Source organism: Mauremys mutica, chromosome 3, assembly GCF_020497125.1.
Source record: "Mauremys mutica isolate MM-2020 ecotype Southern chromosome 3, ASM2049712v1, whole genome shotgun sequence".
Lineage (NCBI taxonomy): Eukaryota > Metazoa > Chordata > Testudines > Geoemydidae > Mauremys > Mauremys mutica.
In genome coordinates this window covers 85,101,672-85,127,532 of record NC_059074.1, presented here as the reverse complement: position 1 = coordinate 85,127,532, position 25,861 = coordinate 85,101,672, and the positions used below count along the sequence as shown (strand labels likewise).

Genomic DNA, 25,861 nt, shown 5'->3' with positions numbered 1-25,861 from the left:
ATTTGAGGTGTAGGAGCCCTCATGGAAGAAAGCACAGGTCTAGTCTAGACTAGGAAAAAAGAATTAAGAAAAAAATCAAGTTAGCAATTATGATTTGAAATGCCTCTTAGCAATTATCGTAGACCCAGGTTGGCACTTTCAAAGTCATGTTAAGCTGATTGTATTGCAACACAGGTTACCCCCTGAAGGTTCAACAGCAAAAATTGCTGAAACTAAAATGGTACAAAATATTATCTACTAGTAGGTTTTTGCTCTCTCATACTGGTCTACTTCTGCCTAGGTCACACCTGGCAACACGATTTTAAAGGTATTAAACTGTGTGTACACTAGATACTAAATAGTATTTCAAATCATATTAGCTGACTCAATCTAAAAACTACTTTCTTTTTCCTTCTAAACAAGGCCCCTGATACTAATTGATTCCAGTTCTCCAGAGATGAATAGCTAGTACATTTAGGGCATGATACAAAAGCCGTTGAAGTCAATGGAAAGACTCCCATGACATTAATGGGCATTGGATCAGGCTCTCAATCTACTGTGCCATTCATACTCCCAATTAAGTGCTGTAGAGTTTCTGGTTGATTCACACAGCAAAGTGAACAAATGCAGTGTCAGGACAGCAAATAATTGTGCTGTTATTTGTGCTCACTCAGTTCTGCTATAATTCTAAAGGAAGGCAGCTTGCCAACAGCAAATATAGCAAAAATTAAAATCAGTGTACATCTACCAGTAGTTATAGATCTTTTGGGTGTCTAGAGGGTGTCACTTAGTAATTTGGAGTCAAGGCATAACAAACATTAAAAGAAAAAGCCCTGACATTAAATAAATTAATTTCAGAAGCATGTATGTTTAGTATGTCTCTGATTTGCTGTTTGATATATTTCAGTGTATTTGCTGGCTGCCAGATTCCTTATCCAAAACGAGAATTCCTCAATGAGGATGAACCCGAAGAAAAAGGAGATAAGGTATAATAAAAGGCACTTTTTTTCAAAATGTAATAAAAAAGTTGTGATAGCACAAAGGGAAACTAACAGAACATGGGCTCTTACCCAGGAATGTGTTTTGAAGACAAGACTGTCCCAAAATTTTTCACAGTACATTAGAAAGTTTCACATTAATGCATAGTAAATTATAATGAATAAGATTGTTTGTATTTTTCCTAAACTTAAAAATGTACAGCTAGTCAGACGTTGTGAGTAATACACCTCTACCCTGATATAACGCGACCCAATATAACACGAATTCGGGTATAACTCGGTAAAGCAGCGCTCGGTGGGGGGGGGGCGGGCAGGGCTGCGCACTCTGGCAGATCAAAGCAAGTTCAATATAACGCGGTTTCACCTATAACGCAGTAAGATTTTTTGTCTCCCGAGGACGGCGTTATATCGGGGTAGAGGCGTACATGGCTAACAGAAGAAAAAGAGAGAAGCCTCATGCTGTAATCAACTTGTGTCCTGGCGGCTGCATGGGGACAGGGCCTGTTATTGATCCAAGAGAAACCCTCTGGTTGTGCATGTCCTCTGGGTCAGATAGTCTGTACAACATGGGAGCCCAGTTTGATTTAAAGCTGTGCCTATCAATGATACATTTGAAAGAGTAAATTCTACTTTCTGAGCTGATATTGTAGATTAGTATTTCTTTTGCATGTGACAGTGTCAGAGCAGGGGGAAATGTTAATCTACGAAATCCTCAGGATTTTGTTCCCCAGGTCTTTTTTTGAGACTAGGAAATTACAAAACCTAAATTAAAATAGTAGTGGAGTCATGATACTGATGTAATTGAAATTCCGAGACTTAGCAATGCTTTTTAAACTTTCAGTTACTGAACAATAAGAAACAACATGAGTTCAAATGAGTTTGGCTTTTGTTAAGTTGATTTTACTCATTTGTGAGTGTTAAAGTATATATTTGCATTTCATTTTCTTGGGAAATGTTATTTAGTTAAACAAATTGACACGCACAGTATAAATATTCAAAGCAGCTATTATGATCTATTGTATAAATAGTCTTTGTGTCTCGTGGGGACTGTCCCATATTTATGCATGCTATAAATAAAGATTTTGCAGCATATCTAGTTAATTTCGAAAAAAATGACATTTTAAACTATGTATTACTCATTGAATCTGTCTCCACAACAGGAAAAGTTTGTTAAAGGTAACCAGTGAAGGTGTTTTTAAAAAATGGATTTGTATCATGTTTTGCTGCTTTATGATATATAAAAAAGGCCTAGATGATTTTTTTTTAAAAACATATGAACATCAGGAATGTCAAGTTTGTTCTTTCCTGATTTTGCTGGAAAACTTACAGGAGGTCTCTGAGATGGTGTATCTGGAGCTCTTACACTTTAACGGAAGGGTAAATCTTTAATAAAAACATCCTTTCTCCAAAATTTTCATTTGTCAGCAAAGTTAAATAAGTATTCACAAAAACAAAACCCCATGATTTTTTCCTAAGTAAAACCCCCTTGTTTCAGACACATGGCTAGATTTTTTTCTAACTAAAACAGTAGAATGAATGAGGGTGGCAATGCAGGGGAACATGCTCCTGTTCTTACACCTTTACTATATAACAAGTTTCATCCCATTGAGTTATGCAATTCCTGAATGTCAGATTTACTTTTCTAATAGAGTGCAGGCACAACGTCATTGTGTTGTCACAAATGCTGCAATAATGAGAGCGGTGGCAAAGATCCCTTCAGTGGGAAGATACTCAGCTTAATGGGTGAAAACAGCAAAACCCTTTATTGCAGTGATGGACATGAAGGAACAATTATTCTAGCAATAGCTGGCACATAAAATACAGTCTGGAAATAGTTCACTAAATGTCTTGAAAAAGTAATATATGCTTACTAAAGCTTGTTGTTTGCCACAATAATTTATATTAACAGTAATAATACTTTGCACTTCAAGTGGCACCTTCTACCCAAGAATCAAAACAACTTTCCAAACAGTAATAAAGTTTCACAGCAACCCTGTGAGGCAGATCTGGTCCTAGAAATACGATAAAAGACAAATTCCCAGTCACTGGTTGCCAATATTCGTCGTTAAAAAAAAGGTTAAACCACTTAACGACCTCTAACAGTTCACAACCATTTCAAAACACTGGATACCACTGCACCGGTGCCTGCCAGCTTAGACCTGCAGTGGCAGCAGTGCCTGAAAGCCTGTGGGGGCGAGGTGCATCTGCCTTGTCTCCAGCACTGCTTTCCAGACTCAGGCAGGTCTATGCTAGAAACTTGCTGGTATAGTAATGTCAGTTACGGGTGTGATTTCTTTATTTTTATGACATTTCTATATGGCCAAAGCCTTAGTGTGGACATAGTTATACTAGCAAGTAAGTGCTTTTGCCTGTTGTCATGGGGTGAACTGCATCAGTGCATTCTCCCTGTCTCTTTGTGGGCATTCATCCCACCTTAGAGTGGACCTCCAAGCTACAACATGTTTCGTCAACCATGCTGTCATTGCTACAGTGCGAGCTGTGCCTTAGATCCCTTTGCAGTCCCTCTTGAGTGCACCCCTTAACTGACAGGTTTCACTACCTTACCTCTCTTTGAGTGTAACCACACAGGTCTACCATTCTTAGACTGGATCCTGTGGTGGCAGGATCCTCCTATTTTCATGTTAACACAATAGACTTGTATGTATTTGGCACCTGCAAGAAATTTTCCTCCAGGAGCCTGTGACCAGCAACTTATTAAAGTGACTGAAAATAGCTCCTTCCAAACAAAAGTATTGTTGATTCACCCAAAGATACACTGTGATCAGGGAAATGGGTGAAAACAACAAAAACGTACATGTGTCTGGCCTTACCTAGACTTATTCCTTTCCGTGCAAGTTTAGGAGGGTTCCATTCAACGTAGGTAACCTCACCTCTGCAGACTGTGCCGCTGAATTCTCTGCTGAATTCAAAATGTGTCACCTCAAGTAGCAGTTCCCACAACCCCTTCCCTTCTCCACAGGTTGCTTTGAACTATTTATGGTCCTTTTGATATCTAGATTCTGGCTTTCACAAAACAGAGTGTCACAGCCTCTGGGAAGAGCATCTTCCCAATTTAATCGCCAGCTATTGTCCCTCTGAACTCATTTACCCAGAGCTTATCTCTGACCATTGTTTTGGTCTCTGCTTGCTCTTCCTTACAGCTCCTTCTAAATTCAGTTCCATGTAGTCAGACAGAATAATATCAGGCAGGCAAACTGAGGTACATATAATATTCATAACAAAATAACACAGTTATATACCTCATTCTCCACACTGATGTAACTTACTTCATTCAGATAACTGTTAAAAATGGTAATGGCAGAAACACACTTTTGCTGGTATAAGCTGCCATCTACACTAGGGGAGTTGCCACTATAGCTATACTGGCAAACTTTTCTAGTGTAGACTAGGCCTTGTCCTCTTTCAAAAGCAAAAGGAACAGTAGCTGCACTACACAGATTTCTCAAACCAGCTAGGTAATCTCCATGTCTCACCTGTCCAAAGCCAGAAAAAACATGGAATCCATGATCCACACCCCATGTGAAACAAATCATTAGCCCCAGTTGTGAGAATTCTCTCTGTTTTTCATACAGCCCAGGTTTCAACTTGGCACCTGTGGGGATTCATAGTGAAAATGGTTCAGCTCAGACCCAAGCACCCATATGTAAAAAATCACAAAATGTCAAATAATTAATTGAAAAAAATGACAATCTCAGCACTATGATACAAGTGGGGTCTTAAATATGACAGTTCATGTGGATCTTTAATAATGGTTTGAGCTACCTCTGTGAGATAAATAACTTCTTTTTTTTTAAAAAGTTAAACTTCATTAACTTTAAAAGAAAAAAAACGTAACAAGTTAACTTGCTGATCTCCCCTGAAATAGAAACTGGATGTGACTTGTATGATGCACACAGGCAGTAGGATATATTTTTGACTTTAGCAGATAGGAAAGGGAGACATAAGCCCTCCATGTAGATGCAAGACAGAATGAGCCTTTGTGCAGTCCTAAATAAATACATTCTTTTGAATTTCATCTGGAGTGTAACTTGTGACATTGTCGTGATGAATGGCAATTGATGCACACTTTAGTTTGAGGATGCTAAATAGCTTGTGATTAGTGAGTCTGCCAAGAAGTTTGTGCTGAAGGCAATTGGTTCCTATGACTTATGGGAAGCGAATTATTTAAGCTTTCCATAAAGGTTGACCACAGTTAAGCTCTGACAAATTGTTGTCTGGTTAAGCAGACCCCTCACCCCCAAGACCCTGGGAGAACTGAAATGAGTTCAGAATTTTATAAAGTTTTAAAGTATTTACCAAAAAGTGCTCAAATATTTTGAGCAACATTTTAGAGTTTTTATGTATTGCCTGGTGAAACTCAGACTGCACTAAAGGTGTGTTTTTGTTTCTCTAAAGAGAAAGTTTTATATCTTATATGAACAACAAATAAAAATGGTCACTGTTGTAATCCCCTTGGCTGCACAGATGCCCGGTAATAAGAACCTTTTACAGTGCTGGATGGTTCTGTTTCTTTACAGCTGATTATCTGTGGAACTCTTGCTTATCACGCTCCACCCTCCATTCTTTCAAGTCCTTAGGTCTCTGCTGCCAGGCCACCAGAGTCTCCTTTGCTCTCCAGCTCCTACACTCTGCATCCATATGTTCTGCCCTTTTTCTCTCTGCTTTCTGGCTCCTTCCCCTTTCTTTTATTTGCTACCAGGCCCTAGTGTCTCTTTCAATTATCTTACATCTCTCTCTCCCTCCCTTCTTTCAGCTACCTTTTCCCCTCATTCTCTGCCCCCAGATCCTTCCTTCAGCCCCAGAAAACACTGTCCTTCAGCCCTGTTCCAGGCAGTCTGCTCTAACAAACTCTCTTCCTCCTGCCATCACCAAGACTCTCTGACCCTGTGTCTAGGGCACCATGCTTGGCCCTGTTCCCAGCATCTCTCTCATTGCAAGGTGGTTAAAGCATAGCACTCTAACTCAGGATTTGGAATATCTATTCCCAGCTCTGCCACAGATTTACTATGTAACCTTGGACAACTCATTTAATCTCTCTGTGCTTCAGTTGACTCATCTGTAAAATGGAGATAATGCCACCTGCCTCATAGGATTGCTGTGAAGCTTCATTACTATTTGGAAAGTTGTTTTGATTCTTGGGTGGGAGGTGCTATTGAAGTGCAAAGTATTATTACTTTATTTGCTATTGCTCACCACTGCTATCTGGCTGCCCTGCCGCAGCTTATTTGCACTCATTCGTGATGTGACCACCACCATTTTCTTGATAGTTCCTTCCATCCTTCTCATTATTAAGCTGATCTGGAGTGGCTGGCTAGGGATAGGAGGTACTAGATTGTCATTCAAGTTGCTTTTTCCCCCCCAGTGCTTTTTTCCCCTTATTTTAAAATATGAACCACGAACAATTTTATTCTATTCTGAAATTTCAAACCCACAAAGTTTAAGTAACTTTGAAATTATCCATCCCTCCTCAGTTCACAAATATCTACCTGGAGCAAATTGCAGCATATTGAGGACAGATGTTTCACTTACTTTGGTGCTCTTCACTAAAGTCCAGCTGTGCTTTGTGCTGTGGCTAGTTCTCACCCACATTGTGGTTTAGGGGTTCTGAAGAGTTTGTGACACCAAATGTAAATAAACAATTCAGGAAAAAAGTGACCATCCCCAGCTGTGCTTTCTCTTAGAATCAACAGCAACAGAATCAACATCAGCAACAAACAGCACCTCAGCAGCAACCGCAAGCAGCACCTCAGCAGCAGCAACAGCAAAACAGTACCCAGACAAATGGGACTGCAGGAGGAGGTGGAGCAGGAGGAGGTGGCACTGGGGCAGGACTTCAGCACAGCCAGGACTCTAGCCTCAATCAGGTGCCTCCAAATAAGAAACCACGCATAGGGCCTTCAGGCACTAACTCAGGCGGGCCTGTCATGCCTTCAGATTATCAGGTACAGACTCTGATTGTTATACTTTAGTTAATTTTAGGGGCAAGGTGTATTCCACTGTAGAATTTTATAGTGAAATATTTCCACAGAATAAATTTACTTTAAGTGAAGTTCATTATAATGGAATTGTGCTTGCTCTAATTTATTAGTAGAACTGTGGACTTTAGTTCTACTTCAGTTTAAAAAACATTTCACTATATCAATTCATGTAATATAATGTATATAATGTATTCATTATAGATGGATTTCACTCTTTGGTATTTATATAGATTTCAATAGGGTTTCGTTTTGTCCTCAGAATTTCAATATCATTCTAAAACATGTGCATAACTTTAGGAATGTGAGTAACCCCACTGAAGTCAGTGGTTCTGTTTTCACATGCGGAAGTGTTTTGCTTGATTGGGTCCAGAGTAGTCAGCACTCTGGAGGATAGATCCCATGTGAGAAGCAGGCCCTAGAAAAATATGCTGAGTCAACAGCACAGGTTCTTTGATTTAATTCCTGCCACTTTCTGTTCCATGTGATAATGATAGATGGGACAATTCATATTCTGTTGTTTGTCTTAATACCTTGATAACTGTTCTTTTAATCTTAAAGATCAACAATTTCTGTGATGCTATAACATAGATCTATAAGTGAGTCAGTATGCTTCGTGCTTAGGCAAGACACTCTAATAATGGTGATTCCCAATTTATCTCTAAAATGCTTCCTGTGAGTGAATTAAAAAGTGAATCTTCAAATGAAACGTTTGGGGGGGGGTTATTTGCAATAAACTGGTCTGTTGTTTTCCACTCTCAGTATGTTCTCACTATAGCAGCATTAGATTATATTAAATGAAAATATTTCTGTATTCTTTTTGAAGCTGCACATTTGTCTTGGTTTATTAGAATTAAAATATGTTTTCCACTGAATAGGTGACATACATGAAATAATTCAAAGCATTGTATGAACCAAACTTACAAATACTTGGGGAGATCATGAACATTTCAGACAAGATTAATTGAGCATCACCAGATAAATATTTTTCATTTTAAAAAAGAATACACCTGAAAACAAAGCTTTGTTTCTTATCTAAAAGATCACTGAAAATATGTCAGGATGAGAAGAGACTGGATATCACTTTTCAGAGGGGTAACCATGTTAGTTTGTATCAGCAAAAACAATGAGGAGTCCTTATGGCACCTTAGAGACTAACACATTTATTTGGGCATAAGCTTTTGTGTGCTGTATATTTATACCTACCTGCTGTATTTTCTACTCCATGCATCTGATGAAGTGGGTTTTAGCCCACGAAAGCTTATGCCCAAATAAATTTGTTAATCTCTAAGGTGCCACAAGGACTCCTCGTTGTCGTCTTTGGATCTCACTTGAAGTTATGTTTTTGCAAGGATTCTAAATGCTATTGCTAGATACTTTTAGTAAGGACATCATCTTGATAAAGACTCAGATCAGCCTCTTTTAAACCTTTCTTTTTACTCTACAGCTGCTTTGACTTCCTAACCCATCAACCCCCCCACCCCAGATAATTGATTTCTGAATGCTAGACATTCTCCTTGCATTTCTAGTTTTCTTTCTTTATTGCAAATGATTTTAAAGGCGGTGATGGCAATTTAGGAGTAACAATAACTCAGTCAAATTTCTTTCTTGAAAAGTTCCAGAGTGGATTGAGATCTCGGAAAGTCCCTATTTATGGCTGGCTTGTTTCTGTCCATATTTTGAGGATTTTTGTGCTACTTTTGATGTTATTGACCATGGGATCCTTCAGGATGTCTTGGACTTCTAGGCAAGCCTTCCCATTACAGGATTTTCTTAATTTAAGGCTTACCTTTTTGGAAAATTAAATGTAGCTCTTGTGATTCTTTTATGCACAGCCTGTAGCCATTTGTTTTAGTGACCCCTCCACTCTAGGCTTTATTTTGACCCCTGTGCTGTTAATTATTTGTATGTTCCCCTTAAATCAGCTGCTAAACAGTATAATCTGATTATCCATTTTTACACTTGTATCTGGCTAGCTGTAGCTCTCTCTCTCTCTCTCAGTTCTAGCTGACTGTTTGTCTTATATCCAGAATGGAATGTCTGCAATTTGTTCAAATCTGGAGTCAAAACAGAAATTCTCTTTTGTGGGACTAAAGTAAGCATAGCCTAGTTAAATGCATTCTTTTAGTTTTATGTCATTAATCTTATTCCATTAGATTTAATCAAAATTAGAAGGAAAAATATTTTGCTTTTGGGCTCACTTATCTTCTGAATTTAAATCTGTGGTGAACAATCATTTATATTATTTAATCACAGCCATCCTTCATCACAGTGATCCTGCAGAAAAGGACCTAGGGGTTACAGTGGACGAGAAGCTGGATATGAGTCAACTGTGTGCCCTTGTTGCCAAGAAGGCTAACAGCATTTTGAGCTGTATAAGTAGGGGTATTGCCAGCAGATCAAGGGACATGATCATTCCCCATTCAGCATTGGTGAGGCTTCATCTGGAATACAGCATCCAATTTTGGGCCCCACACTTCAAGAAGAATGTGGACAAATTGGAAAGAGTCCAGTGGAGGGCAACAAAAATGATTAGGAGGCTGGAGCACATGACTTATGAGGAGAGGCTGAGGGAACTGGGGTTGTTTAGTCTGCAGAAGAGAAGAATGAAGGGGGATTTGATAGCGGCTTTCAACTACACCTCTACCCCGATATAATGCGACCTGATATAACATGAATTCAGATATAACACGGTAAAGCAGTGCTCTGGGGGGGCGGGGCTGCGCACTCCCGTGGATCAAAGCAAGTTCGATATAACGCGGTTTCACCTATAACCCGGTAAGATTTTTTGGCTCCCGAGGACAGTGTTATATCGAGGTAGAGGTGTACCTGAAAGGGGGTTCCAAAGAGAATGGATCTAGACTGTTCTCAGTGGTGGCAGATGACAGAACAAGGAGCAATGGTCTCAAGTTGCAGTGGGGGAGGTTTAGGTTGGATATTAGGGAAAACTTTTTCACTAGGAGGGTGGTGAAGCACTGGAATGGGTTACCTAGGGAGGTGGTGGAATCTCCTTTCTTGGAGGTTTTTAAGGTGAGGCTTGACAAAACACTGGCTGGGATGATTTAGTTGGGGATTGGTCCTGGTCCTGCTTTGAGCAGGGGGTTGGACTAGATGACCTCCTGAGGTCCCCTCCAACCCTGATATTCTATGATTTCTAAGAATGACAACTATAATTCTTGGTTTGCTTGGTTTTTGTCTAACTTTCTGACCCTTTTCATTTTTTCATTTATTCATCTTTTTAGTGGAGTCTAGATCAGGGGTAGGCAACCTATGGCACGTGTGCCAAAGGCGGCACACAAGCTGATTTTCAGTGGCACTCTCACTGCCTGGGTCCTGGCCACCGGTCTGGGGGGCCTTGCATTTTAATTTAATTTTAAATTAAGCTTCTTAAACATTTTAAAAACTTTATTTACTTTACATACAGCAATAGTTTAGTTATATATTATAGACTTATAGAAAGAGACCTTCTAAAAACGTTAAAATGTATTACTGGCACGTGAAACCTTAAATTAGGGTGAATAAATGAAGACTCGGCACAGCATTTCTGAAAGGTTGCCGACCCCTGGTCTAGATGAATGTTTATCATAGCTGGTGACAGAGCATTAGTTTGTTTTTGTTCTTTGTTGAATGCCTGGATGCTAAATGTTAAGGCAACAGGATCAGAGCTGTGTAAAACAAAATCTAAGACCAGGGGTACACAGGCATTTATTTGATCTGAAGGCCAGATTTGATCATTTATACAGGACCCTGAAATATTTTACATGAAAAGGGCTACATATGTTTTATATGAAGTGTTATATGATATGATACATACTACCAGGTCTTAACTGTTTATTGGCAAGGAAACTGGAAGGCATGAACAGATTGAATCACTATTTTGTTATGAATCTGCAAAATACTGTACAAGTATTTTGAAATTCTTAAAGTAGCTGATGTTTCTTCATTGAGATCTGCTCCATACAAAGTATTAAGATTAATGAATAACAAACATTTTTTTCTGTTTCTGTGAAACCTTGTTTCACAACTCTGGCAATTTAAAGAGTAAATTCAGGGAATTAAATACTAAGGTCTTGCACAAATGCACTCACTGGCATCTCTGTGTAAATGTCATTATTTTTAGTAAATGGAGCACCAGAACAGGAATCGAGACGTGTTCTAGAGTATTATTATTACCGGAACTTATCAACAAGTCTCCCCAGTCAGATGTTGGGGTATCTTTTAAGCCATATTCCCCCACTTCTTCCCTACTCTTATTCCATCTCCTCTGGAACTGAATACATTGCCTCTCTAGCACACCTAATCTCTCCACCCCCCACCCCCAATGTAGAGAATGAGAGTGTGGAGCCGGCAGTCACTTATATTTGTTATTTAGTTAATAGTGGCATAGAAATAACAAATAAAAATAGATATTTATTAAAAATAAATCATGATCGTTAGACATGGGATTAAGAAATAACAAAGATTAAGAGTTAGCAATGGGGTTCAATCACTTCCAAATTATTTTTAAATGGTCTTGGATTATAACTTCTGTCTTTTTCCATGCCTGTCAAACACCTAACACCATTTGGGTGTTAATTAAATCATTATTATCAATATATCATGCTGTTGGCCCTTAAAGAGGAATGATGTTCAGTTGCTTTCACCCAGCATTTTGATTTGAATGAGCCTCTTAGAGTTGAAAAGCTCCCTGCCTCATTGTTCTAACAGGCTGTTTTAATTTCTTTTCCATTTTCTTTTTCTCCAGCACTCCAGTTCACGCCTGAGTTACCAAAGCAACATTCAGGGATCTTCTCAGTCCCAGAGTACAATGGGCTATTCCACATCATCTCAACAGAGCTCTCAGTATCATCAGTCTCATAGGTACTGAGACCTAATAGACTGCGCTTAGAAAGGAATGGACTATAAGTCAAAAGACTCCAGCAATATGAAGTTCCTAACAATGAGAAGAACCAAAAATGCAAACTGTGATACAGATTTAAAATTCACAATTATAAAAGGAAAACTTTATTTACTGAAGATTTTTTTTTCAATGACTCTGTTCCTTCTTTATTGCCATAAAGGAGATTCTTGTGAAGTGCCCCCCGCCCTCCCGCGCTTCCCTCGCATGTGTTCCATTGTGGTAACTCTAATGAAACCGTCTGATCTGAACCCAGCACTTAACTTCTTTAATCTTTGGAATTTTTGAAGGATTCCTGGTGCACCTTTCTCATGCTGTAGTGATCACCATAAATCTATCTTTTCAAATCTCTTTAATGGGATTTTAAAGTTTTAAAATCTTGAATTCCCAGGCTTTCAAGCTTGTATATAGTTAGTTTTATACTAGGCAAACCAGTTTAGCTATACAGGTATAATGCACCTTTTAAAAGCACTATGTTTTTTTCACAGGATATTACTGTTTTCCTCATGGATGTCAAGAACAGCAAATTTTACTGTTCCAGAGTATTTTACTATTCTGTTTGTATTAGTCTAGTTTTCAGGCGACGTCTTAGGGGGGAAAAAAAACAAAAAAAAAACAACCCAAGTCTCTGCAGCAGCTAATGTGCTTCATGGTACTGGACTGTACACCAAACAGAAGATTGTGAATGTTTCCTAAATCTTTCATGTTGAATCCCATACATGTTATGACCATGTTCTGAGTAGTGTTGAATTAAGCATTATTTTAAACTAAAGCATGATACTTACATGAAAATGAGATGCTTTCGGAGCGCCATTGGAACAGAGAAATGGAATGTAATGGAACGTCTTCTCTGGCTGGGCACCCAAAATAGCCAGGAAAATATATTTAGTGCCCTATGATCTCAGCAGAAGAGAAAAAGTGGTTGAGGACTTATACTAGTCCTTGTTTAAAAAAACAAAACAAAACAAAACACCACTTCTTTAATGTGTGTGGGAGCTCTATATATCTGGCTTCTCTGATGCAGTCTCCCTTTGTCAGTTTCCCCAAATCAATTATCTAAGTATAAAGATGACAAAAATGTAAAGGATTATAAAATAAAAAACAAATAATTGTCCGTGTTTATATAAGATCATCAAATTTAAGAGAACTTATTGTATGTTTTGAAGAACATGTTGAAAATTGTCTTCATTTTTCATGTTTAATACTCAAATTCTTTATTCTTCACATTGCTATGATTAATCCAGATTGGTTGCACTGAAATGTTTCTTTTTCTCAAGAGCAAACACGTTGTGATTGTGCCTAAGGACCATAAGTGGATGGGTTACTAGCAGTCTATCCCAGGTAAATAATTAGAGCTTGCAAGCATAATCGGAGGATCATTATCCAACTTTCGGAGCCACAGGTATTCAGAGACACATAATGTATAATTTGAAGCAGCTCCATTTTCCTTCTGTGTTTAGAAATAAGGCTGATGAATTTGATTGCACTAAAACTGGAAAGACATTCATGTACTTTAGAATGTTCTTTGCTGTATGAGCAGCACCAGTCTTTTTTAATTGATTGCTGGAGAAGAAGTCAAGAAAGGAGCAAATTATGTTTAAGCAATGATATTGCGGACATTTACACTACACAGTGCGATATCATGGTTAGTTGTGTTCTATCCTGAATCCATGCAAGATTTTAGACATAACCACTATACATTCCACACCAAAATTGTGATAGAAACTAGGCAGGTGGTAGATCCGTTTGCTCTGAGGATAATGGTTTTTTGTCCCAGTTAGAGTAATAAATATTTCCATTGAGAGTGAGCTCCCAGTCACCTTAAATGCTTTTTTTCCTCTCACAAAAATGTTTTGCTTTTATAACCAGTTGGAAACCTGGTTTGGCCACACCAGCTGCCACAAGACTTTGCTCCGTTTGCCGATGACACCAGGCTTCTCTGGAAAGTGATTGAAGATAGAATGGGCAAGAAGTGATAAAAATGAAGCAATTTGAAGGAAAATATAAATTATTATTAGGACAAAACCATCTCCTATTGGATACTTTCCACCTTTATTCTTTGTGATACTACATGGCCTGTGCTTCTCCGTAACTTAGTTGGCAGGAACTGATTTTAATTGTTAGTAAATATTTTTACCTGCTTGCAATGTATCTGGGCTCAAAAACTGCAAGTCCCCACCTCTTAATGATGTCAGTGAGAGTCCCATGTCTATCTGAAGGAGAATTTTGCCCCTGCCCTACAACAACATTTATTGGATATTCTTGTGACTGGCTTCCAGTTTTCTGGATACCAGGCTCCGGACATTGTCTCCTGGTCATTGTCTCCTGTCTTCTTCATATCCCTCTGTCCTCTCAAAACACCATTGGCTATTGTAACACAATTGTCTAACATTTGTCCCCCTCCCACCTGCTTTTATTCATCATCAGATTATTGATGGTGGCAGGGGGACAAAAATCTGCTTGTAATTAAGCTGGACTCTTATAGTGCCAGCAAAGCTGAATCATAGTGTAGGTTCATGATGTGTGGAGTGCAAAGATACACAGCATTATAATGTGCTTTAATTCAATGAGCTTCCATCCCCTAGAATGACTGCTATCACCATTGTCTAAACTGAATAGATAATTCTGTATTTGCTAGATCTAAATTGCTTGCTGTGCTTTAGCCCCTTGCAGCTTCTGTGCACGTGCAAAGCTGAGCTAACTCCTCCATTGCCTTCAAAATAAAAGTAGAAAGGGGAATAAATAGAAGCAGTGGTTACTGCTTAAAAATGTTTACTGTGCACGTTTGCTCGCTTTCTCTCTCTTTGTCAGTTGGTGTTCGGATATTTGGCCTTTTCTGGTGAGCTATGTGTGAATTTCAGGGTGGATGGGAGCCAAGATGAGAGAGACTTGTTCAGGGGTAATTTCATGAGGAAAAATGCTCCTTGTATTCTGAGGTTAATCATGTAATATGTTATGGGAACCCAGGATCATGTATATTTTTCTACCTGTGGAGTTTTGGTAATTGACACTTATTATTATTCACAGTTTTGACCTTACCCATAACCTCTGTGTGCCCTCAGAAAGGTATTTCACACTGGCAACTAGAAATGGAAAGTGACATCAACTTGATTGTTTTCTCATTCCTGTTCCCTTGGTGAAACAGTGGACAGTCAAATACCATCCTGCAATGTTTCTCATCTGGTTTTTGGAGAAGACAGGAGAGTGAGGAATGGGATTAGCAGCATAGTCTACATTGGTGAAGTTTATGTAGCACAAACTGCACAATGAAGGAAGAATATTGTGAAAGCTGCGAGTCCTGCACTGTATCTGTGACACTGTATCTTTTGGGGGGAGGGGGAGGGAAGAGCATTCTGAGGGGAGGGTTGGGGGTAGCTTGAAGTATTCAGATATGTCTAATATTTTATATAAACATATTAAAGCTTAGTTCCCCTTCGTAATCTTCAGTAATGGTACTTAAACACCATTAAGCAAAGAATTGTTTTAGGATTAAATAAATGTATTGTACATAAGGCCATATGTAATCTTCTAAAAGTGTTGCCACACAGGAGCGATATGTATTACTATATGAAAAAAATCCTTAATGCACTGTTATCTCCTAAATATTTAGTAGTAAATTAATACTATTTAATTTTTTTAAAAACCTGTCTTGTGTAGACACTAAAAAGTATTACACAAAATGTGGACTGAAGATGTCCTTTTAAACAGCAATTTAAAGAACTTTTTATATATGTAATGTAGTATACTTTTCAAATTGTTCTAGTTTGTATTCTCCCATGTTTACTATTGGTGGAAGTGTGTCTGTTTCTCTTCAGTTATTTTTTTATAATTTCATGCACGTATCCTTCATTTTTGTAGTTTTTATTATAGATTACTGCATATGCTCTTCATGCTGCCACAAAGCTTTGCTGCTTTAGCTCTATGGTGGCCACATACAGCAATACCCATGCTGATGGGTTTGCAAAACCACAAAACAAAATATTTGTTTCTCATTCTAGAGCTAAGAGTTTACTGCTTTTAAGTTGTCCTCATGTCGCTCTTGAAATGACTGTTAAAACTGAACTATGAGTTCATTGCATTTATTTTATATTCCTGGTTGTCATGAAATTGAATTGACTTTGCTTCAGTGTGAATTTTTTTAATACAAATAATATACATTTGTAATAATAATAATAATAATAAAAGGTTCAAATCAAAGAAGTGTGCTGGAAAGTTGTGAATATCAGACATTGAGTTACAAAAGAAGCAATGTATCCTGCAGAGTTGTGACCTGTAATTGTATTCAGATGTTTATGATATCATAAACCACACAAAACAGAGCTTGTAAAACCTCCAGTTTGGAATTATAGCCTTTTTAAATACCCAAGAGGGTATTCGTGTTTTGTATGTACGGAAATAGAATGAAGCTTTATGGAAAAACAAAACAGGTGGAATGCTTGGTGTACTCTCTAAAGTGATTTAGCATGCAGCTTGGATACCACTTATAAAAATATAAAACTACCAACCTGGTGATTTTACATATTTGTCTTCTAAAAAAGCTGTGCATTTGGAGACTAACCCCCCCCCCACCCGCTTACCTCTTCCTCCTCCTCCCCCCCATCCCATTTCTAGGCTATCTTTGAATATAATTCTCACAAGTGTCTAAGGTAACAGCATGTTAGATTGGAGAACGTGAGCTGGGGAACTCAGCTCTGTTTTTCAGGTTGATTTTCTGTGCTTCGTTGGCCTGCATATTATAACTCCACGAGTCAGTTTTTCAGAGATGGTTGTTATACTGCGTTTTCCATAAACTGCACCCATTTTCTGCATCCCAGCCATGTGTGAGAATGGCTGCCACTCACTTGCTTCTCGACTGACACCAAAAAAGAGGCTTGAATTTCTGCTGTAACTTTAGGACAAGGTAAGAACGTGCTGTACCCTTGTCATTACTGCTGGCTTCTAGCAAATAAAGAGTTCTGACTGATTCCTCCTCCCTGATGCGTCCAAGGATTAGGTTTAACATGATGCATGCATGGTATCAAAGAGGTTTCTTTACTTTGTGTCTGCACTGGTGCCTTGCATTTCCAGTGTGTAGTACCTTTCACCTAGAAGGATCCCAAAACATTTTCCAGATGATATTTACAAATTATAGGAATCTCTTCATCAAGCATTCCAAGGGGCTGCAACATGTGTGGTTATGTTTATTCCTCTTGAAGAGAGTAGGGCTGGTTAGCCGATGGGAGTAGACATGGTTATATAAAGGATTCTCTGCCTACATTACTCCACTTACTATGTTTTTTCCCTCTTCTGCTTGTACTTGGTGGAGTGCTGCAGCAGCAGCAGCAGCAGCAGCCTTTCGAAATCCCTGGTCCACTGGAATGTACAGCATTGTCTCAGAGATCATTCATCATTCCCTGCAGTGTGCTTAAGTTGGATGCCAGCCTTTGAGGTCTGGCATCCTGTGTCAAAGAGCTAAGTTTATGACTAATGATCTAAAGAAGAATCAGCCCTGCAGCATCCAGCCATTTATGGGTAAGGGCTGCAAAGACAGTGTTTAAAGCTGAGACAAGCTTATGCTAAGAGTTAGCACCAAAGCAGAGGAGAGGCAACAAAAAGTGTCAAAGAGAGAATATTTGTTGCTGATGGCAAGATACAAGTTCTGAACAGAAGATCAGGCTGAAACTTTAAGGGCAATAAATTTTTACTTCAGGTGGTTTTACAAATATTGATGGAGGGAGTGTGGAAGGCAGTGTTGTCTGGAGGAATGAGCACAGACTTAGGAGTCAGGGTCCTGCATTCACACTTTGGCTCTATTACTGAATCCGTGGGGCCTTAAAGTCACTTCTCCTTTCTGTCTGTTTCCTCATTTATAAAATGGGGCTAATACTTGGGTATCTCACAGTAGTGGTTTGAGGATTAGTTAGTTTTTGTATAGTACTTTGAAAATGTACAGCACTACAGAAATGCTAGGTATTATTAACTCAGTCTAGATAAACTCAGAAGTTTAGCATTGTTCCAGAGGCCAACAAAGGATAATGTTGACCTGAAATACTATTTAACAGACATTGGTTTTTCATGCAAGTGAATTTCATGCCCTTCTTTTCCAACACAGAGTGATGCATGGTCAGCAAATGTGATTTGTTTTTGCATTTTTTTAATATTCAGAAAGAAAAATATTTTATTGTTGCATCAAGACATTGCAAGGATTGATTTTTTCATTAATAAATTAAATATTTATTAGCACAACCATTATAGTGATTGAAACAACTAATGTTGTTGTGAAGGATGTGAGTAATGGGACTTTAGATACAATCAGCCTGTAAAATACTGTGCTATTCCCAGAATTCTTATACAACAATAATATCCACAGTAAATGTTTTTAAAAGTCATAATCCTTCATTCCGGTGACGTTTAAAATCTGATGGTTATTGCTTGCATACATAATATTTTTATTTTAGGTAATTTGTATAAAAAAAACTATTGCAGGATCAGTGTCTCTAGCTTTGAAAATAAACATCCTGGCATGCATGTGCAGTACTTGTGAGAAAGCGTTATCTGTGAGACTATGTTCTTTGGAGTCCCTTAAATAGGATGAAGAATTTGGAAGAAAGTGTAAATTGCGTACTTTTATTATGTGCATTCACAACATGTGGCTAAAAATCTTGTCTTCTCTTGTCTGTGAATGAAATAAGTCAGCAAAGCATTCCCTGGGCTATGTTGCCTTTAGGTGCCATTCCATATCAATGCATTTTAAATGCCAATAAAACAAAATGAGTCAAATTGATGCCTGAAATCAATTGTTAAACAAGGGATCTATTTGCCCCAGTAACGTCACTGCTAAATTGGAGTCATGCTCTGTGGATGTAAATCTAAACTAGCAGTGAAAGTTACTAAAACAAATTAGCTAAGGACTCTTCTCTCATTTTTAAATGTGATTTTTGAATCAATAATTTAAAAAAAAACCCTCAGATTTCTTCTGTTGGAAGACACAGAACCTATGATATGAAATTTAATCATAATGATATGTTCTATACTGTCTCCATCCCACAAGAAACTGAGAATACAAGCAGTGTAGGTAATGTATACATGCAGGGGTCAGGAGAATGGGGCCCCAATCTTGATTGAGGCACTCTGTGTGATACGGTAATGGAAATAACCAATGTCATCAGACTTTTCCAGCCTAAGTTAAAAAAAACAAAAACAAAAAAACCCAAAATCTAGGTCACTTTGCATAAATCAACAGTTCCACACTGAAAGGATGCACACTATGCTGCAAAGTAGCCTCATTAATTAACCTGAAAATTACTTCAGCGGGGGAACTTTCAAACTGACAGAACCATTACAAATGTAAACCTTTAGAAGGAAAAGAATGTGGAAAAGGCAGGAAGGACACATGAGATGTCTAAAATTAGTGCTTAGTTGATGACTATTTCCATGCAATCTGTGGTAACCCCTTTATGCTAGGCAGGTAGAAGTCAAAAGACTTTTGCTTTTAGGCTCCAGGATTCCTCCAGCAGGCGAAGCCCAGTGTAACATTTCACTGTGGTTTGCTCATGCAAAATGTCTCAGGATATCTCCTAAATCTCCCTGTGTAGTATAGCTGATGGGTTCTTACCAATACAGTTTACCACATTTCTGCATGCTGAAGAGACACCTACAAAAAAACTGTAATCAAGTTTCCTAGTTATTCTGCTTATTCATACATCCAAATGTGTGTGTGTGCTGAGACATGGTTTGTTAGCCAAAAATGTGATAAAACAGGATACCCTGAACAGCCAAAATAACTAAGTATAGCAACTCTCAACATTCATATTTCAGCAAGGTTTCAGATATACACAGTGTGTCCCAGGCCAGACATTCTCAAATGAGTAACATGAGAACTTTTTTCATCTGTATACATGACCAGCTTCCATTTCTACAGTTACAAGAGGGTAAATCCATTATTTAAGCTAGGACTACTGTGCTGTTAGGCAAAACCACCCAGCATCCCACAATGCTGGGTGATCTGTATTACATACAAATCACAGGCTCCCAAGCTTCCATTTTATAATGGATGTTCACAAGCTGTTTTGGAAATGAAGCTGCAAACTACGTAACAGTTACTCTTTCAACAGAGACTTAGATGGCCCAAGGGGTGGCATACTCAGACGTTCACCTCTGAATTGCCACATTAATGTCACCCTATGCCAGCAGCAACTGCAAATTGTTACCATTTGATGGCTTTTTGGTGTCCTGTAAGAACTGAGTGTGATGGACAAAGTCCAGTTCCTAATGGGCAGTTGTCCACATTACAGAAGCCAACTGACACAAACTGGCACCCTTACTGGAAGTCTCAGGGGAGAGGCCAATACTGCAGAGTTATGAAAATTCTCCAGGGTTCAGGTATTTGAGCTGATCGAGGGAGCTTCATTTGACATTGTGTTGTACGTATTGTATATATTTAGATAAGACTTCCGTTTTCAGGAGCTAATCTCACACATTTCAAGAGTGCTTAATTCACAGTTCTACAGAATGTATTAATTGAACAAGTTTAAAGTCTAATAAAAATTCCAATCATAGCTAAAGCTCATACAACCTGCTAAGAACATAAAACATCCAGAACATGCACCTCTAGTTACAAATGCAACTTCAGCAAGCGATTGGTGGCAATTCATTTTTAACCGTAAGAAAGTGAGGACTTAAAGCTGAAGCCCTTACAAGCACGTCTTCCCACCCGACAGGGCTGTAAGTGCAGAAGTGGGTCTGATGTATTTTCTCCACCACATCATGTGTATATAAATGTTTTTGGTGTGTAGTATTTACATGGAAATATGTTAACCTGTTTTCTTGTCTGTTCCATGGAAAGACTGGTCTATGATCATGACAGTTCACCAGGTTCAGGTGTGTTGGAGGGAGAGTTTTGCAACTCAGATGCTTCTCCCATCTCAGCTGCCATTAACATGACAAGCTTTATCCAAAAATCAGGTGGTAGAATGACAGGCACTAATTTTGAGTGATCACCAAGTACAGCTGAATGCTCCCTATTGTGGTGGCGGTTCCTGCTTTGATCAATTCTTCTGAAGCGTCTGTGATATTCTAATGTCAAAAGGATCATTCATTCCTTCTCTTTAAACCCTGTGCTGCCTGTTGTGTGACATGGATTGAAACATACCTGAGTCAGTTCTCCAGGGTGTGCCTGACTTGTTCTGGCTAACAGCACCCTCTCAGCTCCATAGGAAAAGACTCACAATGTAAAATGTAAATGCAGGTCCCACTAACATTTTGTCCCTCTTTACTTTAGACAACTCTGAAATGTCTGTCTGAGATGAGACCCATTTTCCAAAATCCCTGGAGTCCTGATGTTCTCAGGAAGTAGCCTAACAATGCCAATATTCATGTTTTATGGGGAGTTCTGACTCAAATTTTAGAGCTGGTTTGTCATGCAAACATGTGCCCCTAAGTCATCCAATGACTGGAAAGAACTAATCTATTTTAAGCAATATGTAGTCCGTCCTTCTTCTTCGAGTGATTGCTCCTATGCATTCCAGTCAGGTGTGCGCGCTGCGCGTGCACGGCTCTTCAGAACATTTTTACCCTAGCAACTCCGGCGGGCCGGCTGGCGCCCCCTGGAGTGGCGCCGCTATGGCGCTGGTTATATACCCCAGCCGGCCCGTCCGCTCCTCAGTTCCTTCTTACCGCCCGTGACGGCCAGTTGGAACAGTGGAGTGCTCTCTGTCCTCCACAGCCCTAGCGTTTCTCTACTCTTGTATGTATATAGTTGTTTAAGTACTTAGTTGTTAGATAGTTGAATAAGTTAGTTAGTTATAGTTTAGGATAAGGGAATAAGGGGGGTTTACCCCTCTTCTTCCGCAACCGGTGCGGGCTCATGCCCAAGGCACCGGGGTTTAAGCCCTGTGCGACTTGCCAGCGGCACATGCCGGTCGGGGATCCGCACGACTCCTGCCTGCGCTGCCTCGGGGAGACTCACCGTCCAGATAAGTGCCCTATCTGCACGGCCTTTAAGCCTCGAACGAGAAAGGAGCGGGACAGTCATTTGAAACAGCTCCTCATGGAGGCAACGCTCCAGCCCCCGCACCTACCCCGCCGGCGCCGAAGTCATCATCGGCGCGCAGCGCACCAGCAGCCCCGAGCCGCTCTGGTACCGAGGCTCCTCGACCTTCGCAAGCGGCACCGGCGACCCGGCACCGTTCCCTCTCCCCATTGAGGAAACATAAGCCGGCGAAGGCGACCTCGAAGCCGCATCCTTCGGGACCAGTAGCCCAGCCATCACCAACTCCTCCGGTACCGGCTGTGGCGGTGCACAGACCGTGCACCGTACCGTTGACTCCGGCGCCACAAGGGCCGTTGAGTCCGGTACCACCCTGCTCCCCGGTGCCGACCGCGGTCGAGCTACAGCTCCCGTTCACGCCCGAGACATTCTCGACGGCGAGAGAGCTCATAGAGCTCACAGAGGCACCGAGCCTCCGGCCCCCGGCACCGCCGGTGCGGGCTGTTAAGTCAGCGGGTAAGCCGGCTATGATGCGGCCCCCTTCCCCTGACGGACGGGATAGACGGCGCTCCAGGTCTCGGTCTCGCTCCCGGTCCCGAAGACGGTCACCGTCACGCCGCTCCAGCTCCCGGCACCGCTCACCATTGCGGTACCGTTCACCTTCTCGACGCCGGTCGCAGTCCCGGTACCGCTCAACATCGCGGTACCGGTCGCACTCCTGGAGACGCTCCCGGTCGCCAGCCCGTCGGCACCGCAGGAGGTCCGATTCCCGGCACCATTCCCGGCACCGTGACTCCCGAAACCGCTCCCGGCACCGCCGGTCGAGATCCCGGTCGAGCTCCCGGCACCGGTTGAGCTCCCGGCACCGCAGCAGTTGATGGTCTCGTTCGCCATCTCGGTACCGCGACGACCGGCACCGATCCTCGGCACCGTCCGGGGACAGATTGCCAGTATCGACGGCGCCTCCGCACCTCCGTGGCCATCTCGTCACTCATCGGTCGCTTCGCGGGCAGACAGCAATGGCCATCTTCCGGCTGCCCCGCAAGGACAAGTCCACGGTGCGCAGCAGTGGGACTTCTGGGTCCCCTGGGCCCAGTACGAAGCTCAAGGGCTTCCTTTCCCTCCGAGGACCCCAGCCTCCGAACGCAGGGTACCGGAGGTCACAGTAAGCAGACTGCCCCCTTCGCCACCAGGTGAGGCTCAGTTACCGCCTGATCCCGCGGAGCATCCACGGTCTGAGACAGCTGCCCACCCCATAGAGGAACCACCTGCGGAGGCCGTGGTCCAAGGTCTGTCCTCGTCATCTTCACCAGACGAGGCGGTGGCGGGGGCTTCTACGGCAGACCCTCCGCCTATTGACTTGCGGGCACACCAGGACCTTCTTCGCCGGGTGGCGAAGGCTATCGACCTCCCTGTAGCGGAGGTCACTGAGGACGAAGACCCGGTGACAAATGTAATTGGAGCTGAGGCTCCAGTGCGGGTGGCCTTGCCATTCATCTGCACTATTCAGAAGAACGCCACTACCATCTGGCAGTCACCGGCGTCCGTCCCTCCCACCGCCCGCGGTGTCGAAAGGAAGTACTCCATCCCCCCCATGGGGTACGAGTACTTGTACACCCATCCTGCACCAGACTTGCTCGTGGTCCAGTCGGTCAACGACAGGGAGAGGCATGGTCAGCCAGCTCCAGCACCGAAATCCAGGGAAGCGAGGCGCATGGACCTGTTGGGCCGAAAGGTCTATTCGGCAGGGGGTCTCCAGCTCCGGATCGCCAACCAGATGGCCCTCCTCGCCAGATACACCTTTGACATCATGGTGTCCCTGGCGAAATTCGCAGAGCTGGTCCCAACAGCCTCGCGCCAAGAGTTCACGGCCCTCCTGGAAGAGGGCAAGAAGTCCTCCAGGTCCTCCATCCAGGCCGCTCTGGACTCCGCGGACTCGGGTGCTAGAACCCTGGCCTCAGGAGTAACCATGAGGCGCATCTCCTGGTTGCGGTCCTCCACATTGCCACCGGAGGTGCAGTACACTTTGCAGGACCTACCCTTCGACACTCAGGGTCTGTTTTCTGAAAAGACGGATTCCAGAATTCAGACCCTCAAGGACGGTCGAATAGCCATTCGCACTCTGGGTATGCACACACCGGCTACCCAGCGAAGGTCATTCCGGCAACAACCCTACCGGCCATTTAATCAGCTTAGGTCGCGACCCTATAACAGCTGCCGACCCGGCCTAAATCGCCGTAGACCATCGGGCAACAGGCGCAATCAGACCCATCCGCCTTCAAAGGCCCCTCAGGGCCCCAAGCAGCCATTTTGATGGGACGCCCAAGGACGGCCCATCAGACTCTGTACCGGATCCTTCCCGTTTATTTTGCAGCCGCCTTTCCCACTTCTTTCCAGCGTGGTCCCAAATAACAACGGACAACTGGGTGCTTCAAACAATCCAGTCTAGTTACCACCTTCAATTTGTTTCGCCCCCTCCTTCCCACCCACCTTCCCCGTCCCTCTTCAGGGACCCCTCTCACGAGCAATTCCTCCTACAGGAGGTCGAGACTCTGTTGAGCTTGGGTGCTATAGAGGAGGTGCCTCACGACATGCGGGGCAGGGGATTCTATTCCCGATATTTTCTCATCCCCAAGGCGAAAGGAGGTCTACGTCCTATACTGGACTTCCAGGAGCTCAACAGGTACCTGCTCAAGCTCAAGTTTCGCATGGTCACCCTGGGGACCATCATTCCCTCCCTGGATCCGGGAGACTGGTTTGCCGCCCTCGATATGAAGGACGCGTACTTCCATATCACGATTTACCCGCCCCCCATCGATGCTACCTGCGGTTCGTAGTCAACAACGCGCACTACCAGTTCGCAGTGCTACCATTCGGCCTATCCACCACGCCGAGGGTCTTTACCAAGTGCATGGCGGTGGTTGCCGCAGCCCTCCGCCGTCGTCACATACACGTTTACCCGTATCTCGACAACTGGCTGGTTCGCGGGACATCCCGGCAGCTGGTAATGGACCAGATGACAGATATACTATCCCTATTTCGATACCTCGGCCTTCTCATCAATGCCGAGAAGTCCACCTTAACTCCTTGCAGCGGGTGGAGTTCATTGGAGCGGTCCTCGACTCCAGTTTGGCCAGGGCCTGCCTCCCTCGATCTCGGCACCAGACAATGGTCTCCATCATCCGAGACCTTCTCACCTTTCCCACGACAACGGTTCAGTCCTGCCTGCGCCTCCTGGGCCACATGGCGTCCTGTACGTTCGTCACCGCGTACGCGAGACTCCGCCTTCGCCCGTTCCAATCCTGGCTAGCGTCGGTGTACCGACCGCATCGCGACCCCATCGACATGGTGGTCACGGTCACGAAGCCAACCCTCGAGTCGCTCAGCTGGTGGCTGGACCCAGAGGTCGTGTGTGCAGGAGTCCCGTTCCACCCTCCTCGCCCATCCGTCACCCTGACCACGGATGCCTCAGCGTTGGGGTGGGGGGCTCACCTGGGCGACCTTCACACCCAGGGTCTCTGGTCGCCCCAAGAGCTCGCTCTTCACATCAACGTCCGAGAGCTGCGAGCGATCCGTTTGGCGTGCCACACCTTCCGCACCCGCCTGCAAGGCCGCTGCGTGGCAGTGTTCACGGACAACACGACGGCGATGTTCTACGTGAACAAGCAGGGCGGAGCCCGCTCCTCCCTCCTCTGCACGGAAGCGATGCTCCTGTGGGACTTCAGCGTAACCCACTCGATTCACCTAGAAGCGTCCTTTCTTCCAGGAGTGCAAAACATGCTGGCCGACCATCTCAGCAGGTCTTTCCTCGCCCACGAGTGGTCCCTTCGACCAGATGTGGTACACACGATTTTCCAACGGTGGGGCTTTCCCCAGGTAGACCTGTTTGCCTCCAAGGAGAACAGGAAGTGCCACCAGTTCTGTTCCTACCAGGGTCGCTCTCAGGGCTCCCTGTCAGACGCATTCCTGTACTCCTGGACGGATCACCTCCACTACGCCTTCCCTCCGTTCCCGCTCATTCACC

The 25,861-nt window shown here is 42.5% G+C and overlaps 1 protein-coding gene and 1 long non-coding RNA gene across 5 annotated transcripts in view; one reads left to right on the top strand and one right to left on the bottom strand.

Moving 5' to 3' along the window:
• The window catches only part of CDK19 (cyclin dependent kinase 19), a 207,931-nt gene extending 191,587 nt beyond the window's left edge, over positions 1 to 16,344 (top strand). Inside the window, exons 12-14 of one of the 3 annotated variants that reach the window (XM_045008620.1) lie at positions 887 to 965; positions 6,680 to 6,940; positions 11,718 to 16,344. In XM_045008620.1, coding sequence (XP_044864555.1) covers positions 887 to 965; positions 6,680 to 6,940; positions 11,718 to 11,840 — 463 coding nt within the window. In that variant the 3' untranslated portion in view covers positions 11,841 to 16,344. The remainder of the gene's footprint in view (positions 1 to 886; positions 966 to 6,679; positions 6,941 to 11,717) is intronic. The other 2 variants (XM_045008622.1, XM_045008623.1) reach the window with 2 other exon arrangements.
• LOC123365756 overlaps positions 1 to 25,861 on the bottom strand; it is a 117,287-nt gene that overhangs the window by 45,545 nt on the left and 45,881 nt on the right. The gene's annotated exons all lie outside the window — the stretch shown is intronic.